This window comes from Alosa pseudoharengus, unplaced genomic scaffold, assembly GCF_046254945.1.
Source record: "Alosa pseudoharengus isolate Yale_2024_CS ecotype anadromous, Long Island Sound unplaced genomic scaffold, YU_APseudo_1.1 YU_APseudo_1.1_scf_15, whole genome shotgun sequence".
Lineage (NCBI taxonomy): Eukaryota > Metazoa > Chordata > Actinopteri > Clupeiformes > Clupeidae > Alosa > Alosa pseudoharengus.
Window position 1 is genome coordinate 3397124 of NW_027468620.1, and position 19840 is coordinate 3416963.

The 19840-nt window shown below is 38.5% G+C and overlaps 1 protein-coding gene and 1 long non-coding RNA gene across 2 annotated transcripts in view; one reads left to right on the forward strand and one right to left on the reverse strand.

Moving 5' to 3' along the window:
- Positions 1-611: 611 nt before the first annotated feature.
- On the reverse strand, positions 612-19692 carry LOC143124024 (uncharacterized). The gene is made up of 3 exons (XR_012986979.1): positions 19507-19692; positions 2436-2524; positions 612-1726 (listed from the first exon to the last, which is right to left on the reverse strand). It is a non-coding gene; the product is annotated as an uncharacterized LOC143124024 (long non-coding RNA).
- prdx3 (peroxiredoxin 3) overlaps positions 19033-19840 on the forward strand; it is a 69878-nt gene continuing 69070 nt past the window's right edge. Inside the window, exons 1-2 of the mRNA XM_076285272.1 lie at positions 19033-19153; positions 19577-19673. Of these exons, the coding sequence (XP_076141387.1) occupies positions 19118-19153; positions 19577-19673 (133 nt within the window). The 5' untranslated portion in view covers positions 19033-19117. The remainder of the gene's footprint in view (positions 19154-19576; positions 19674-19840) is intronic.

A 19840-nucleotide genomic window follows, 5' to 3' on the forward strand; every position in this document is an offset into this window, starting at 1 on the left:
CTTATTTTTACTTTTGCTAGCTGCTCACAAATGTGTCTGTCACAAATGAGCAGGATTGACTTCCGGTCGCGGTTTATCAAGATAAAAGTCCCGCAATGTAGATGTAGGGCAGAGAGGATTAAAGCGGAGCTAGTAATCAAGGATCTTTGGATAGGGTGCCTCCGAATAGTCAGTACATACTTACGTCGGTTAGAACTACTGAACCGTCAATTTAGTACGTTATTTATGCGAGCATTGCCTAAATTTGTGGCCGTTTAATGTCGAATGTCAGAGTAATTACATTCCAAAACGTACCTTAATGAAACTCCACAATTTATAAAGGAACGAAGTTTAAAAAGAAAAAAACAATATATCAGATGGATAACACGAATAATTGACAAGGAAGTACAAGATTATTCGACGGTTGCTTCTTTTCTAATAAATGTAATGGGCTAAATTACATATTTCAGGCACAATATTTCAGATGGCGGCATTTCACTGCACTTCGGCCCTTTTTTGGATGGAAAAGCAAGCAGTGAATAAATGGCGTCATCTGGTGGTCGTGCAGTGCCATGAAATATTTAATTTATCAGGAAATTACAGTAGAAATCTTGTTTGTTCTTACGAATTATTCGTGTAATCCTTCTTATATATTGTGTTTTTCTTTTTACACTTAGTTCATTTATAAATTGTGATGTAATATGAAGGTATGTTTTTGAATGTAATTACTCTGACAAGTGAGGGATAACGGCCGTCAGAGTAACCTGTTATACGTGACTCATGGACAATGGGAAATGCAAAGCACTCCCCGTCACGCAGCGTCAATTTTCTTCCTCCTGAGATTTCTCCACGTTGCTTGATCCAAATTCTGTTATTTTTGCTGTATATATGTTGTACGAAAATTTTGTTTCTTATCAAAGTGGAATGGTTGCTGGCATAAGTCAGCGGCGTTAGTTTTTGGGTGGTTGACGTTAGGCCGAAAAAAAGTTTTAGAATTTTTTTTTTAGATATTAGGCATGGAAATCACTTAGTTCTGTTGTACTGACCCTTCCATTCCCAAAAATATGTATGGTCTTTTATATTTTGTGTTGAAATTCATATTTATTCACTAATTAGTTGTGGTAGTGACTAAAATTGTCATATGATGTGACATGAAAGTTATTGTGTGTAAAATTATAATGGAGTATTTTATTTTTAATTTGAGTCAATGTATTATAATCTTCTATCATTACTTCACCAAGATCTAGCATTTCCTTGCAAATTTATTACACTTTACAGTATAATTCTTCATCAATACACAGAGTAAGGCATATGTCCTCAATCTTTCAATAAACGTCATATTCATTTTGACATACATTGATATAAAAGAAAGAAAATGCTTGTGACTTTTGCTGATCCTATTTTCTATCTTTTCCATTGAGATTTGTATGATTTAGACCCCAAAAGCCTTTTTATTTTCATAATTTCTTGATGTCACACCAAATTATATGGTGTCACACCATATGATAAATAACACCACATAACAATCTGTTAATACAAAAATGTGTATTATATGTATTTCACAAGCAACAAAAGACAGTTTAAGACAGGTATATCATGTAAAGTTCACTTTCAGAAATCACAACTATGTAAAACAGAATGCCACCAAATATTGTATAGCTCTTGGGTTCCCTGAGTTTTTGTTTTCTCAATGGTGGGCTTCAATCTGAATGTTTGTACTTCCCCTTTGAGTTTATTCTCCTTATATCTGTTAAAAGACAAATTCAACAATTTATTCAGATAATTTAAAAACATATCCGGCATTATAATCAGATTAAATTGTTGCAATTACTTATAGTGCTAAAGACAACATTAATATTGCTGTTTTCTTTAATTTATTTAGAATTGTCTAGAATTTATTTTCTCAGACTACTATTGATATTTAGAATGTCAAATATGTATCTTTTGTATCCAAGGCTGTAGAGTGAGTGAGTGAGTGTGTGGGGGGGTGATTTCTGTGTTTTATGTGTGTGTGATTCACAATACATGCAATAGTTGCACATCTTAAATAATAAATGTTAAATCATGTTAAATATGTAAAAATATATATTACACTTAATTATGAGTTAAACATATGTATGAAAAAACATTATTTATGTAGGAAAATGCTGTTTCTATCATATAGTGTGACAAATAAATTATATGGTGTGACGAGAAAACCCGGTCACACTATATGATATGGGGTCACACCATATGAGGTGTCATGTACTTAGCATGACATTAAGCAATGTGCTTTTATGCTAACATCCTAAAACCATGCTAACTGCAATATGACAATATAGTTTTAAAGGTAATATTGACTGAAAAGTAATTTCATTTGGGCATTTTTGTATAAAATGTGTCACACCAAAAGGGAACTGAAGCAGGAGTGCCGGATATACTTGATTTTTTTTAAAACATGAAGAGAGAAAACTCACCTTGTAACTTTCAGTGTCCTTCTGAGGTGTTGTTCTTCCTCCTGAAAGAAGGAGGACCCCTACTCCCCAAAGGTCTCCAAACAATTGCCCTTTAAAAAAAGTAATATGGCGTCACACCATATGATATCCATTTCTGGGACAAAATGTTTTAGTTAACCCTTAGAACCCTAAGCTGTTTTTAGGGCATTTTCACTACCTTTATTCATAAGGATTTATTCTGGTCATTGTAAGTGCCACACACATATATTATATATTGTTTTTTTCAGGAGAGTCTAGGCTATTCAGATCTACATCATTTCATGTATTAATACTAGCATTGATTTTATTTTGATTTTTAAAGAATTAAAATATAAAAAGTGTATTATAAAAATTCTTATATTTCGACATGTATCTCACCACAGCAAGCTCACAGCTCTACAGGCATTTCATGTGTGTGTAGGGCAGACTGTCCTGAATTGGGCAATATAATTGCCATGTTGGAGGGATACTCTGGGGCTGAGCAATTTACAGAAATATTGGCTGTGTGATTTACGGAAATAAATGCCATTTTTTATTTAGTGATGAAAAATGACCTTTCTGCGCTCCATATCTGTGACACGAACTGATCTGACCTGACTTGACCCGAGGTTGCGTGTTAGCCTGCGTGCCTGTGTGTATGCAGTCATAATAATTCTCAACTTTTTACTGCATTGCCATGAACAAAGTAAAGGCAAAAAAGATGTTTATTTGTTGAACAAATTGGGATGCAATGTGAGCCTTGAATTGGATGCCATGCAGGAATTTGCTAGGATCTCAAAACCGGAATATGAACATGCTTTGCCATAGAGAAACACATGATAGCATTGGATTATAAACATGCTTTGCCACAAGAACAGACAAAACGTGGGGTAAGTCCAGCTATATGAAGTTATTATTTTGCTGTCACTTCGTCTGTTTTATAACCCAGAAGGATGTACTTGGTATCAAATGATAGCTCTGAGTCTCCTCTTTCATCTGACATGCGTGGCATATCTATGCGATCACGGGTCCGCGAGTAATTCAAACGAGAGTAATGAGTGTGCAGCGTTGGTTTGTGTACATGACGTTATTATTTTGCAGTCACTTCGTCTGGTTTTATAAGCCAGAAGGATTGATAAACATGGTACCAATGGATAGCCCTGTGCCCCCTCTTTCATCTGATATGCTTGCCATATCGATGTGATCACGGGTTCGCGAGTAATTCAAACTAGAGTAATGTGTGTGCAGGTGAACGCAGAGAAGTATAGACTGTAAATATGATGCAATTTGATTTAATTTCATGATTTTTTTTAATTTTCATACTTGATCGTACAGACAAGTGTGTAGTCTCGTTGGAAAGCCCCACTTCTGCTCTGTGCAATAAAGGTTTCATCTCACTGCGATGAACCGTTCCAGAGCAATGTAACAGAGAAGAAAGGGTGTGTTTTTTGACGCACTTTGCGTCAATCGGGTTCTAAGGGTTAAGGGTGGCTTCACAATATTATGCCTGAACTTTTAGTCAAGCAGACTCACAAGTAGGCATCTGGGTTATGAATATATGATTGAATAAACAGAAAATGAATTCATTTTCTTGTTTTTATTCAAAATCAAAATTTGTGAAATGTGCTTGGGACAGTCACGCCATATGAGCTTTTTCTGGTTTGGCTGAAAATTGTGAAAAAATGGAAGATTAATCCCATGAATGCTCCGTAAGTTCATATAAAACAGCATTTTCTGAACAATATCACCATAGTTTTTGACATTTTTTTATAATTTACCTATCTTTTACACATTGGACCAAAAAAAGGCCATGTCATGTCAACCACCCTTTTGCACATAATTGACGTTTTGTTTACATGTGTTCAATGTAAGTCAATGGGAGCCGGAAATCGGCCAATAGGGGTGACCAAAGATTATTTCTCCGGATGACATGAGAGCAGAGTTAAATTTTCCCCCGCTGTTTAACTTGCTTAACGCTAGTTGACCGCACTATAGTCCAGGCAAAGTTTACTAATGCAGTCAGTCGGCAAAATGCTGGTTTTGCCCTCATACTCCCCGCCAATCCACTTAACCAAAGCAAACGTTTTACATTTGGACTAGTAGTAGCTGTTAGTTATGCTTATGTAGTGAAAAAGCTGCAAACATTTTAACCGTTATTCCAACGACCTTAGAGTACGTTTGTAGTGACGTATTTTGAAGTTGAAGATAGGTCCTAGCCTTTTTTGTAAACCCCACCCATCACTGCCTGTGTGCAAATAAGTTCATTGAATATATTCACCATATATGTTCATGTAAGATATCCACATATATGTTACATTGCTGGGTCCCACATATACTTGCATATATACATTCTTGTACTATATATGTATTAAATATATTGTAGCCATCTATTTAAATATAAGCTGGATGTAGCTGCATATATGTGAATATATTTTTTCCCTTGATTTTTCTGTATGGGATCAAGCGTCAATAGTGTTACATGGCTTACAAATAAGTCATTTATCTCTAACTCCCTTTATCGCTGTCATAGATGGAAACTGATCAGTATTTATACCAGACATGAGTCTCTACACTACAGTCATGGTGACCCTCAATATTTACATCAGTCTACATTCTTTTGTAACCTTATTCAATCAAATGATTTAAAAGTTCATTGTTTGAAATTGGAATACAATAAATATGCTGCCTGTATCTTTTATTTTATTATTGGTTTACAAAAGTTAGGCTACATGAAGCAATGACTTCTGGGAATTTCAAAACCGAATGCGTCTAGCCTACTTCCTTCAGCACGGGGAATTGCCGATCTAGTATGCCTTGATCCTCTGAATTTTCCCCTTATAAAAGCTAATAAACTGCCCCCAAATGCACTTCGAAACATAAGAGAATGTCTGCTTAAATTCAGTTAAGGTGCTACGGTTGAAAATCTACAGTCGGAAATTGACACATCTCGCCACGCACTGGGACAGCCTGAAAAAGTCTCTAAACGAGTAGGACAGTCAAAGCGTCGGACTTTGATGATGCCGCGGAGATATAGGAAGATACAAAAATAAACCTGGTGAGCAAGAAATGTGCTACCTGCAAGAATTGTGCATAGTTGTATAGTTTGTTTACCACAGTCACGGCCCTAGAATCTGAATTGAAATGAAAGGGGGCAGCGTGCATCTCACTCGCAAAATGAAACATTTCTGTGGGGCGCCTGCCACGGACCTCGCAGTTGCAAAATCAGCATGAACATTAACGGACAGCTACTTCCGTTGACCGATTAAAATCTAGTTACCATGCTGTCAACTAAAGCACACATCCTGTACCGGGCATGGCTATTAAATTTGCGTCAAAGGCTGATAGTTTCAATTGTAGATGCACTCTTTAAAGTTAATAGCAGCCTCCTCACATTCCTTATTATTTCGGATTTAAAATGCACACCCGTGCATTATATAAGGCTACAATTTAAATTGACATTTTAAAAGCTATTATTTCCTCTTGTTTTCCACCTCGCAAACTCTAGGCTACAGTAAAAGCGCATTATCTTTTGGCTATTGTGCAAAAGCCTCTTGTTCTGATATTTATTCATTTCACATTCTTACAACAACATAGCTTGTCACAAAATCAATACACAGCCTTATAAGGCCTACAAGTTGTGCATTGATATATCCATGTTCTTGGTTCAGTCTTTATGCATAGCCTATTAAAGTTAGAGTTCATCACCAATGGGGCTACAAACTTGTTATGTCCGTGCATGTGAAGTTATATCTGTGTGTTGCAGCACATGCATGCGCGTGCATGCGCGTCCCCGTGTGGGCCGCTGGTTGGTGAAAATGCCAGGGCCGTTTTTTAATCCCAGTCCGTCACTGCCTTGCACTAGCCAGTTTTGTCGTAGCCTACTCTGTCTCTTGTATGGCCTACACAGCGGGCAAGCTTTGGTCAATTTCTGTAACAAACAGTGCCACCTATAGGCCTGGGATATGAAGTAACATGTTGAGTCGTGTTGAGATGGATCGATCCGTTTGGACGCAAATATTCTTGATACGGTTCCAGGGAAGACGGAGAAAAAAAAAGGTCGGTTTGGTACGTGTGGACTAGGCCTAAGACACGTTTGTGGAGCGGCTGCTCTGATGGGTTTCCCATTTACCAACAAAACTACATTCGCGCGCAGCCGCGGGACAGAAGATGCTTGGTGCCACAACGTTATAAACTTGACTTAAATAGTCGCCTGCTGTAAGCTACAATCGGAATGTTTTTATATACCCCTGGTCCCCTGTTGTCTCAATGATAACATCTCATTTCAGGCTATAATTTCAGAGTTTGCTGTTCATTTGCATTAACATCGTATTTTGTCATTTTTGGTGAAGACATGCATTTCTTTAGGGATATTGAACATATTGAACGTTCTCTAACCATCGTGATTTCAAATTGGTGCAGTTTTCAGCACAAAAACTAATTTTGTTCTTTTCATGGAGAGCACTGCTCTATGCTGTTCTATGGTGCTTTCTGCCTCTTGCACACGCATGTTTTTGTTTATTAATATATATCCATATATACCCGTGCATGCGCGTCCCCGTGTGGGCCGCTGGTTGGTGAAAATGCCAGGGCCGTTTTTTAATCCCAGTCCATCACTGCTGCATCACGTGATTATTTCTGAGATTCTGACGTTTTCAACCATGACATATGCACAATTCTGGGTTGAAAACGTAGCAGAATCTCAGAAATAAACACTATGCAGTCAGCAGACGTCTGGCCTGCACATGTGTGCACGTAGCATGTAATGTTGTGATGTGTAATGTGATGAACCATCTTATGACATTTCTCAGAGAACCACAGTTACGTTAAGTAGGCTAACCTTCCGTTTGCAAAACAAAACTTCAAAAATTATCATCAAAAGATGAAGCAAACCCGACCTTTCACGTTTGTGTTGGGGAGCGCAATGTTCATTCCATTTGTTTACTATGCGAGAGTAGGGGAGAACTGGTACAGTCGTAACACTTTTCTTTTCTCTCCATTCAAACTCGATTTAGCCTACATAAAGCTGTTAAAAACGTGAAAGCTGTGAAATTTGGCCAGAAAGGAGTCATACATGTTTACTCCATGAAAGAATTAAAAAATATGTTCTAGTTTGTTAAGAATTTAACTTAACAGCAACATGTAGGCCTAGGTTAGCCTAGGACCATAGACTGTAAAAAATAGCCTAGGACCTACCTTTGTTACAACCTGATGCAGCCATTAAAACGTGCGGTAGCCTATCATTGTAACATTAGCATAAGCATCGTGAATGTAGCAGTTCTAAAATCGTGATAGCCTTGTTGATAAACTGCAAAGTTGCTGTGGCTGTCTAAAGTTTAATTGGCTGTGATGGCTGATGGCGGCACAAAATTCATAATCCATAACCCCCAATCAGATATTTTTTTTGTTTCACGGGTATACCGCGAAACCACGGTAATTTCTTGTTTTCCGACCGCGGCAAGAAAACATCCACACCGTCCCAGCCCTACCCAGTATACGCCTTAATCATCCAAATTCCAATATGGGCGCTCTCCAAAAAAGCAGTTTTGACTGTAGTATTGGGCCTTACACCCCATTGTTTTCGCCAATTTATCTACAAGCACCAACTTTGGCACGGATGCAGCTGAGGGCATGCTGGAATGATTTAGCAGGACGCCCGAGCCAATGGTGCCTGAGACCAAGGTGGCCATTCCAATATGGCCATCGCCTGAAAGGGATTCGGCTATAGCTTTTGAGCCATCTTTGGTGCTTGTAGATGGGATGGCGTGTAAAGCCCCATACTACAGCCAAAACTGCTTTTTTGGACAGCGGCCATATTGGAATAGGAGGAATATCAGGTCAGGGGGTCAGGATTTGAAGGGTTAGCATCAGCCAGTTAGCATGGCATTTGGCCGCCGACATTTTTGAAAACAAGGCGTTACATGGTTGCAACTTCCGGCACCAGTTTGCACATGCTGATTGGTAGATGACAGCTCATGCACGAGTTTAGTGTTGGGCACGAGCGTCCTCGCACGTCCATGTTGGTTTGGATTTCTGGAAGACGACAAATAAAACAACTAACTACTTGGATTAAGCTACTGATATTTGACTTAATGCCTACATGGTTTAGTCTGTATTATACCGGACTTTGTCGTTAATAAAAGAAAAATGTAAATGTTGTCACATTAGGCTATTATTTGCCTTATGTGTGGGTTGACAAGGTAGCTGACTATGACCATACATTTTAGCAGATGCAATGACCTATATCCAATTATTAGCCTACTTCCGTTGTGCATGAAAACTATTTTAAAACGCACAGGCTGTAGTTCCTACCTGGAGTCCATGACAACACAACATCTGGATGTAACCTATGTCTCCCCAAGTGATTTAAAACTAAACAAATGTCAATGACTTATTACAGTGCATGAAAATGCACTGTACTGTTCTTCCTAGGCAACAACTTATTACAGTGCATGAAAATGCACTGTACTGTTCTTCCTAGGCAACTTCTTCTTCTTCTTCTTCTTCTTCTTCTTATTCCGCTTACCACTTTTTCCGTACGCAATTTCTCTTGAACAGTTTAACTTAGAAACTTCATTCAAACTTTGTAACGTAGGTCTTCAAACAGATCAGGTTGGTATGTCTTTTCAACTTTGAAACTTTTATACTTTAACTATTAAAGAAAAACTTTTTAAAAATCCCCATAGACTTAACATTGCCGATTATGACATCATAATACGGCCGTTAAGCAATTAGAATCCTATGGCAGGTGTTCAGGCCACCTGGATCAACTGCCAGTCTCAGGCTTTAAGCATACAAACTGGCCCTATTAAGACTACACATCCTGTTCAACTGCTTCCTCTGCCAAAAACTGTTTCAAAATAAGTCCCCACTACAATATTTCACTATTAAACAATTTAACCCTTTAAACTACTGAACCTTTTAACTGTTCAGCCATTGTAACTGTTACTTGTCATCAACTATGACTCCTACCCACTGTAGCTAGTTAGCATGGTTAGCATAGTTAGCATTGTTAGCATTTTTAACAAAACTACTAAAAATTATTAGCCAAGTAAGCTAAGTAATATGGTTAGCATAGTTAGCATGTTACCATGCTAGTTAGCATAACTACTAAAAATGATTAGCTAGGTTAGCTAAGTCACATAATTAGCATCGTTAGCATGTTAGCATTGCTAGCATAGTTAGCATGTTTAACAAAACTACTAGAAAATGTTAGTTAAGTTAGCTAAGTAGCATGGTTAGCATAGTTAGCATTGCTAACATAGTTAGCATGTTTATCAAAACTGCTAGAAAACGTTAGCTAAGTAGCATGGTTAGCATTGCTAGCACTGCTATAAAACATTAGCTAAGTAGCATGGTTAGCATAGTTAAAAATCTTAGCATAACTGCTAGCAAACATTAGAGCCATTTCAACTTTCAGTTATCGTCAAATATTTACCTATACACAGCCATTAAACTATTTGAATATCAACATTCATTAAACTTCCAGTCTGTCAACAACTTTTAAACTATTTACCTTCAACTTTTAAACGGTCTACTTTTAAACTATCATTAAACTATCTATTAAACTAGCTGTCTATCAACAACTTTTAAACTATCTACTGTCTATCAACAACTTTTAAACTATCTACAGTCTAACTTTTATTAAGCTATGCAACCACCATGTCTATCCTAGCATCACCGTAGTAACCATCTCTGTATTATCTGTTTTAACTATACATGATATTTTACATCACAACTTTAGCATTTTCATGCACTGGTAATTCCTTGTAATTGCATTTCTAGTTTAGTTTGCTTTCTTGCAACATTGACATGATTAGGCTATGCATTTGATTTAAATGACCAGGCTGCCAGTCGAGGCAAAAGCCAAATATCCAACAACAGTTGCAGACTCTTTGCCTGCGCGAACCACAATACCCGAGGGATGTGCGCTTATCGGTAAGTCCAACTTGCGTTGGCTTCATTTTGTCTGCCTGCAAATGTAGCCTAGGTTTAACCGGGTTTAACAAGCTGCAAATGGACACTGGGTGCAGCAAATATTTCAGCTATCCACAAGTTTCTTACATCCCATATGTCTACTTAATTTTAGTAATTTTCGTTGGCTAGCCTATTGCGTAATACAACCTGTCCAAATATAGCATTTAGGGTTCATTATTTGTGTAGCCTAAAGTGACTCAATATTGATTCGCATTGTTTATTATCACATATGAGAAAAATAGGAGAGAGGCCGCACTATGCATACATACTCTTTTATTTGCACATACGCGTTTCGGCGTGTGCCTTCTTCAGTCTGCACACTGAAGAAGGCACACGCCGAAACGCGTATGTGCAAATAAAAGAGTATGTATGCATAGTGCGGCCTCTCTCCTATTTTTCTTGTATGTATAACTATCCAGGCCAGCACTCTTAAAGTTTAGAAATAGACAAATTGAGTGAAGCCTGCTCCTATCCTCACTGACTTATTATCACATATGAACATCACATTAAATAACCTAGGACTTCAGAGACAGGGCAAACTTCTACCACCATTCCCAAAATGTTATCCCAACCAATTTAATAAATTTGCGCTTATAACGAGGTGAAGCGCGTTCCCGAACAACTTCTTTTCCTCTGAGGGAATGTCCAATCTTCATCAACGACATACCGTTGTGCCTTACGTTGTCTCCGTCTGTAACGTGGAATCTAATAGGCTAATTCTAGCTGGTGCCGGAAATTAACACCCATGAAACGCCATTTTTGTAAAGATGGCTGCGGTCAATTTCAAACTTTTTTGGCTGAAGTAGTTAGCCTAGCATGGTCCATTGAAATGAATGGGGGCGGGACTTAGTCATTCTCTCCAGTTATATATAATACCTCCATGGTCCAGATGCACCAGGTCATAAATATTAACATTCCTATGTGCTTCCCATGATCAATTAAGCTGAAAAAGATATCAAGTTTGTATTGTAACTAATGTCGTTCAAAAGTTATACCCTTTTCGGGCATTATTTTATTTTATTTTTATTTTCTTTATTTAGTTATTTTTGCTGAGATGCCTTAACCTGCATTGGCAACATATTGATCTGTAGGTGGCGGTATGCGCCTGTAACCGCCATTAAACCGAAAGAAGAAGAAGAAGAAGACACCGTCTGGCCAGAGCCCGTTCACGGAGAGCCGGATCACTCCCTATTAACTCCATTGTACCTGCAATCTGTTGCAGTTCCGCTAGGGGCGATCACGAATAAGTGCAAAAACAATGGGGGTCTATGGAGCTAGACGGCTAAATTTGTCTCTTTCACCTTGTTGTCGTTGAAAAATCGAAGATTTGATTGTGGTTTCTGCAAGCTCACTATGGATTATAGGTCAAAAGTTGAATGAACGAGTACTTACATCCTTTCGATTTCTTACAGGTTGGGTCGTTGTTGCCCACAACACACTAGCTTTCTGCTAATGAATGACGTCATTGACGCATTTGAAACAGTGTTTCCTCTAGGATTTTTTTAAGCAGTGGGGGCAGGCCCCACAACAACCCCCCCCCCCCCCCACGACACATACATAAAAAAATATAAAATATATTTTTTTATAGCCTATAATTTAGTATGAAAAGTATTTCTTTTAAAATATGAATTGCTTAAAAATACTGCTAATTTTATGCAGTTTAACAAATGTATAAATTGTGCATTGTCGCTTTAATTCACGTTTATTTCTCAATGATCTTCTGCCTGCTCCGCTATGGCTAGTGCTGTACCTACGGCTGGGCCCTCTCACAGTTTTTAAATGGTCAGTAGTGGGAACTACTGTTGCCTTCATGATTTCCTTTTAAAAGTTTCTTATAAGAAGGATATATCAATTATCAACAATGACAAGCCAGCTGGAACCTGCGGCTCTCTCCCTCTCGTGAGTGCAGACGCTTTCCCAATTAAATGGATCACATAATGTTCACGTTAGATCTGCTGCAAAGGAGTTAACTTAGTTTAACATGATGTTATCTCGATTTAACATGATGTTTTGACATTGACATTGCGAACGTTCTCTAAGGAGAGTGAAAAGCAGTTTGCAGTAAGGCTAACCAACGTCGTCTCTATCGCAGGAAAAAAATAGCGAGCAGCCTGATAACCAAATGAAATGCTCGGCGGGCCGGATGAAAATGCTCGGCGGGCCGCAGTTTGCCCACCCCTGGCCTAGGCTAAGCATTCTGTAGCCTAATTCGTAAGAAAAGTTAAAAAAATGGTTGCACTTCTTTTTGCTAATTTTCACATTTAGCAACAAGGGTAACAAACGTTTAGGTCGTGCGGCCTTTGTGCGTCTGTGTAGCCCAAATTATTAAAAAATAAACTTTTCCGTGTCATACAACACAACTATTTATTTTAACATCATTACATCTATTACTACATCTATAGACTATTTCCAATTTGTATTATATTAGTGACTCACTTATCGTTTTAATGTTTACAGATGTTTGATATCAGGACGTGAGCTGTCAGAACTGACAAGTTGAACGTTGTCTTATTAAAACGGACCCACCGCGGTGACTTTTTTGGTGGAGGTGTTGTTTAATAGTGAGTCACTCAGAAGAAAGCAAACGTTTGGACAATAAGCACATCCACACACTATGTGGAGGTAAACTGGACAGCCCCAAACCTCTGAATAGTTCTGCTTGTTGTTAAATTGCAATGTTAGCGGCTGCCAACGGGGGGTGCATAATGTCGGCAGGATCATTTAAAAGGCAACTGCGACTATTGTGCGTCTGTCCCATTTCTGATACCGTGGGGGAAGAAAATTAAACCGTGGCGGGCCGCCACTACCAAATCAACATAGAGGAAACACTGTGAAAGGCTTTTTAGAACAAATAAGTGACTCAAAAAATATAATACTCAGCGGTGTGTATTTTCTCTCTCCCCTCTTTCGCATGCAACATTCAAATTTCTGAGCAAAATATTATATCCCGAGTAAAGTGGATTTGAGGGGTACAGCTCCATAGACCTCCATTAATTCTGCGCTTATTCGTGAGCGCCCTCATGTGGAACCTACGACGGAGTATTAGGGCCACACATGAAGAAAACAAATATTTTTGCCATGGCGAGATTAAACTCGACATGTTGACTTTAAAGTCGACATGTCGACATTAAACTCGACATTTCGAGAATAAATTTGAAATGTTATGTCGACTTTAATCTCGACGTGTCGACTTTAAAGTCGACATGCTGACATAAACTCACAATACAGTTTAAAAATAGCCTACACAGTTTAAGCTATGTAGCCTACACTAACACACAAATATGTTACTTGAATAATGGGCTTCAAATAGGTGTTATTTCAGATAGATTGTTAGATTGCAGATATTAGATAGATTGCGTCTTGTCTGTTAACTAGGCCTACTCATTGCCGTCATCGTGAAGTGCTGTATCTCGCGGTTATGGAAATACCATGCACTATGCCGTTTAGGCTATATAGCTAGAATAATACATGTATCCAAAGATATAATGTTTCTGTACAAAATGTTATTTCACTCTGTTTTACGTGGGTAAGGCCACCGCACATCCAAATAACTGCCCTTCATGACCCACTCTCCATAGCATGGCAAAACTCATTTTTCTAAAACTGCTTTTCCATGTCTCACCTGCAATAAATATAGGAGGCTATAAACACAGGTAGCCTATAGCATAAGCATATATACTATTTTGATCCCGTGAGGGAATATGTGTGCTTATACTTTATTTATGCATGTGTGCATGTAGGGGAGACCGGGGCTGGTTGGAACACTTTTCACTCTCGGTTATATTTCTCCGTCTTACAATGCGTTGAAATGGTCAAATTGTGATTAACTGAAAGCTTGGGATCTCAGCTACAAAATGTATACATTCAATGTCAACAAATTATCCCTTGTTTTGAGTTATATATGATTAAAGTGGTGTTGTGCACGTGTTCCAACCTGCCCCATGCACGGGGTTGGTTGGCACATGTAGTCGGGGTTGGTTGGAACACCTATGTTATAGTCCTTTGCAGTACTCCTTTTGCTTTTGTTTGAAGTGCTCATCTATATCACTACCTGTAGGGCTTTGCTGATTTCTTTTCTGTGTGTTTTTCTTCAGTAGGGCCCACCGTCAAGACCAATTTGGTCCCTACCGATTTTTTTTTACTTCAAATGTTTAAAAATGTCTGAAATGCTTCCAAATGTAAAACTATGTTCAGTAATTACAATAACAATGTTAAAATAAAGATTGATGATGTTTTTATATGTAAAATACAAAGTTTATAGATTTGTCACAAAATAGCCATAGAGAATGTATGTGCCAACCAACCCCAAAATCAGTGTGCCAACCTGCCCCGCCCACATTAGGTCAAACTTTTTTGCACCAATGCTGTTAGCCTGCTAATATCGGTCACCTCAGGTTTTTAAACTTCATTTTAAATTATAGATGAGTCCCCTAGCAATCAATTATAATGAATATTTTTTATATATCCCTAACTATTACCCTTCTAGGATGTATTTAGTGGGAGGTGCATATTCTAAGTTTTGACACTACAAAATCAAAAAGTTGTTCTCACCTAAAGGGTTAATGACCTGGAGACCAGTTACATACGTGAGTTTACTCTACTCAATAAGGCCGTCAGTTTAGTGTTGGAATTTTTTTGCAGCTCCCTCTAGTAGCCTGGATATTAACAGTGTATCAACCTGCCCTTGTTCCAACCAGCCCCGGTCTCCCCTACTGTAGGCTACTAGCCTAGTACATGGGGTGGTCGGGAGGACAGCTTAATTCGTCCCTCCATAGACATTCAGCAATAGGCTGTTTTGCATCCATTACAAGCAATGTGAAAGGCTAAGAATCAGGGAGAGCGCCAAGTATGCCTAGTCTAGTGCATCAGCATGAAGTTGAACCTTTAGATGAGAAAAACTCTTTAATAATAGGCCTACAATAAATAAATGAGCCGCTAATGACGTTTAGGCTACTTTTGACCATTTATCGCCTGTAACTCCGTGATAAGGACCTAACAGGAAAGTATTTGGCTGAGCAACGGAGGTTAATATGTTCTATGTTTTGTCCACATGATAGGCCTACAGGCCTATGTCTAATCATTGTTACACTCGAAGAAAACTGTTTCATTCGTCCTCCCTTTCAATCGTCCCGAGCGGTCGTTCTCTCTCCAAACTAACTTATTCTCAAAATGTTGAGTTTAATGTCAACACGTCGAGATTAAAGTCGACATGATATCTATAGTCGACATGAGTCTTATTGCTGAGTGTGTTGTAACACGCTCTGGAAATTCACAATTTCGTCGCCGTTTAAAAAAAAAAAAAAAAAAATAGTCCAGTATTTCTTTCGAAATTGAAATGAAGTTGTATGGACTGGACTATGTTTTTTTTTTTTTAAAACGGCGACGAAATTGTGAATTTCCAGAGCACAGCAATAAGACTCCTACGGACTTTCCCCTCAAGATGGCAACATTTCCGGAAAGGTACTGGCTTGATGAAATTCATTCTGGACTCTCTATTCGACCACATAAAGACCTCGGGATACTTCGGTTTGGCTTTAGGGGCCCTCTACTCACTACCACGTAAGTGTTATGTTGTTTGGAACTGTAGAAGAGGTATAAAAATATCGTTTTGTAGCGGCGCAATTGAAATGCCCCGCTCACTTCCAGGCTACGAGTTGTGACTGAAAACGGTACAATCGAACTTTCTCAAAACACATCCGAATGACATAATTTTGATGTCAACTCAACGTATGTAGGCTACCCCCAATCATCCGGAAATCGATCTAAAGTGCATTTTACTCCGGATAATTCCTTTAATATAGAAAAATACTGAAAGAAAAGAGGGAATACTCTGATGATCAGAGTTTTGCAAATTATAGTGAAAGATATCTATCCTCTTCATTTTATGGTTTTATTAAAATTTTCACTGATGGATCAAAAGACCAAAATGGTCATTGTGAAATAGGAATTTACATTCCTGAATTTAAAAAAGGACTGAAGTACAGATTGAATAATTACCTCTCAGTATACACAATAGAAATGACAGGCATAATAACAGCTCTAAGGTGGATAGAGGAGATAAAACCATTAACATCTCTAATATGCTCTGATTCAATGGCTGTACTGCAGAGCTTTGAAAGTGGTGATTCAGTCAGAGAAGACCTACTGATGGAAGTTAGAAATATATTGTTAAATATTAGAAGCCTAGAATTAATGGTTCAGTTTTGTTGGGTTCCAGCACATATTGGAATTAGAGGAAATGAAAAGGCAGATGGATTAGCTAAAAGGCACTAAAAAATAAAGAAATAGAAATCAATGTTCCAATAGGGAAAGGAGAAGCAAAAACTAACATTAAATCCGAAATAATGAAGAGATGGCAACAGGAATGGGACGCTGAACCTAAGGCTAGACACTATTACAATTATCAGAAAAACATTGGAGGAAAAAGAATGAATATGCAAAATAGAAAAGAAGAAATAGTGTACACAAGATTAAGAATGGGACACACAGGACTTAATTCAACACTTAAACTGATAGGAAAAAGTGATGGATTATGTATAGAGTGCCAAACACAGGAAGATGTGGGTCATGTTTTGTTTAGATGTGGGAGGTACAGAGAACCCAGACAAACTTGGCAAGAATTGGATGAGAACATAGATGATATTCTTGGGGAACAAGGAATGGAGATAGAATTAGAGCCTTATTTTGCTTTCCTGAAAGACACTGAGTTAATGAAAAGAATTAAATTTTTTGTTTTGTTTTGTTTTTGTTTATTTGTTGGTTTCTGTTTTGTTATTATTTATTATCTCTAGATCAGGGGCGGAGCTACGTGGTGGCCAGGGGGGGCCACGGCCACCACTGGTCAAAGCTTGGCCACCCTGCTGGCCCCCCCAGCTCCGTTCTGTGAAAAGTCAAAGAAAAAAAAAAAAAAGAATTGCTGCCATTTTCAACGGCACTTTGACAACACTTTGCAAAGCAGGGACTGAACCAATTACTGCACTTTATCTACGACCATTGGCCCAGTCAGGAAGTGTAGCCTACGGTTCTGATCACATTGTGAGTAGGCCTAGTGCAGCAGCAGCGGGACAATTCAAGTCATCTGTAACTACTGTAAAAACACTTGACAGTAGACTACTTAACCTCAGTAACAACAGGTGAGTTGATGATGAGTTGTAACATTAATGCTAATAAGATGTTAGAATGTGTCACGAATCATACCCTAGTGAGCTGCGTTGGGCAGCGGGCTGTCCTTGTTAGGTAGCCTAGGCTCTGAAATTGACGTGGGGCTGATCAAAAATATTCGGATGCCCGCGGTAACGCTGTTACAATAAAATTGTATTTCGATAAAATTCGGGTGAAATGCAAGCATATTAGGCACATATCTCCGGATGGCTCCAATAAAAGTAGGCTAATAGGGCCTAGCCAATGCTACTTTATAAAAACATAATTTGCTGACTAGTCCACTAGTGTGGTTCTTCCCATAGCTGGTCAGGCAGAGGCAGGCTGCTTTGCCTGAGTTCTTTGTTACATTGCTCCGGAACTGTTCATCACAGCCATTAAGGTTGCTTTTTGTCTTTGTATTATTTAAAAATCTAAATCAAATCAATGCAAGTATTAATATGAATTGGTGGCAGATCTGGGTAGCCTAGACTGTTCTGAAAAAATATAGCATGTGTAAATGGCACTTACAATGACCAGGATTAATGCTTATAACTAAAGGTAGTGAGAATGGACAAAAATAGAGTAGCCATAGGGCTAAATAAAAAAATGGCATTTATTTCCGTAAGGCACACACCACATATTTTTCACATTTGCTCAGCCCCAGAGAATCCCTCCACCATGGCAATGATATTGCCAGATTCAGAACAGTCTGCCCTCACACATGTGCCAGCTGACAGCTTGCAGTGGTGAGAATTTTTATAATACACTTTAAAAAAAAATTAAATCAATGCAAGTATTAATACATGAAAATGTGGCAGATCTGGGTAGACTCTGAACTCCCTAGACTCCCTAGACTCTGAAAAAAACTATGTATAGCATGTGTGTATGGCACTTACATTGACCAGGATAAATGCTTCTAACTAGTGAAAAAGCCCTTAAAACAGTCTAGGGTTCTAAGGGTTAATTTCTTAATTCAGAGCCATGTTACTTACAGTCAAGTACTTGGTGTGGATATCAGAAAGAAACATAGTTTGGCCATCAGTATAAGATTAAATATCTGCATACAATATTTGTAGTATTTATCATTGTTCTTTGAGTTAACATCAATTGAATAAGACTGATTAAGTAAGGTGCATTATCATATTGTACTTTTTTATTGGCATTGACCTATTTATGGAAAATGTGTTGGAGTGGCCAACAAACTGACCTGGGTATCAGTGTTGGCTTTACACAATTTATTGCCATTATTAAAATAGGCTATCCTAATCTTCAAAACTTTTTGAGTAGTTTTCAAACAGTAGTTTTGATTCCCAAGTGCCACCCCAATAAAAAGTCTGGACCCAGCTGGCCCCCCCTATAAAATAATCCTGGCTACGCCCCTGCTCTAGATTTATTTTACACCTTTCTGATTGAGTAGCCAAAAGTTCCAATAGCATCACTCTACACACTCCTGTACAGTAGGTGGCGGTATACAACAATTAAACGATGTAATCTGCCAATAAATGAAAGAAGAAGAAGTGTGAAATCACAATCTGACAGAATACTGTGCTTCACGTGCAACGTTTGATAGCATGGCATTTTACGCAGGAAGACTACTCGGCAGTGTGGTAATTAACTCAAATAGCTCCTTTTGAGTCAATGAAACAGTTTTTGGTTATAGTTTATTATTTTTGCTAGCATCAGTCTAAGGGCATACAGTAACTCTTACTATATCATACGAAGATAATGCGAGAGCAAATTAAACCTCAAGCTTTCACTGTCTTGGATTTATAACTGTTAACGTTACGTTTGCACACGAAGCATTTAGGTTCACCGTATGTATAACGTTAGCACGATTAGTTCCTTGGTAACGTTAGCTGGAATCTCGGTTAATGTAAAGTTGACTAACGTTAATGCCAAGCTGTGCTAGAGTTGTGTGTGACGTTCGTCGGGTTCATAGGCCTAGGACTATCTCACTCACCTTGACAGTAGCCAACACCTGTGTCAATGCATGTTCTGCATCATCAGGGCACATTTTCCTGTGTCTTTAGGTGAAGCGTATAGCAGCCAATGAGATTCGAGTAGCATCTTCAAGAACTGGAGTTGCTCTCGGGGTCTCGAAAACTCTCTTGAACAACTTTTCAACGGGTAAGTTATTAACTTCCTAAACAGTGAAATGTGACCTGTAGCCTAGCCAACTAGTTTAGCCAACAACAGTCTGCCGTACAGCTACGGAGCCCCCGAAGGGACATGGTGGGATCTCTCTTTTTTTTTTGAGAAGCCTCCGATCCAGAAGTACGGTAAAGGTGCTCTAA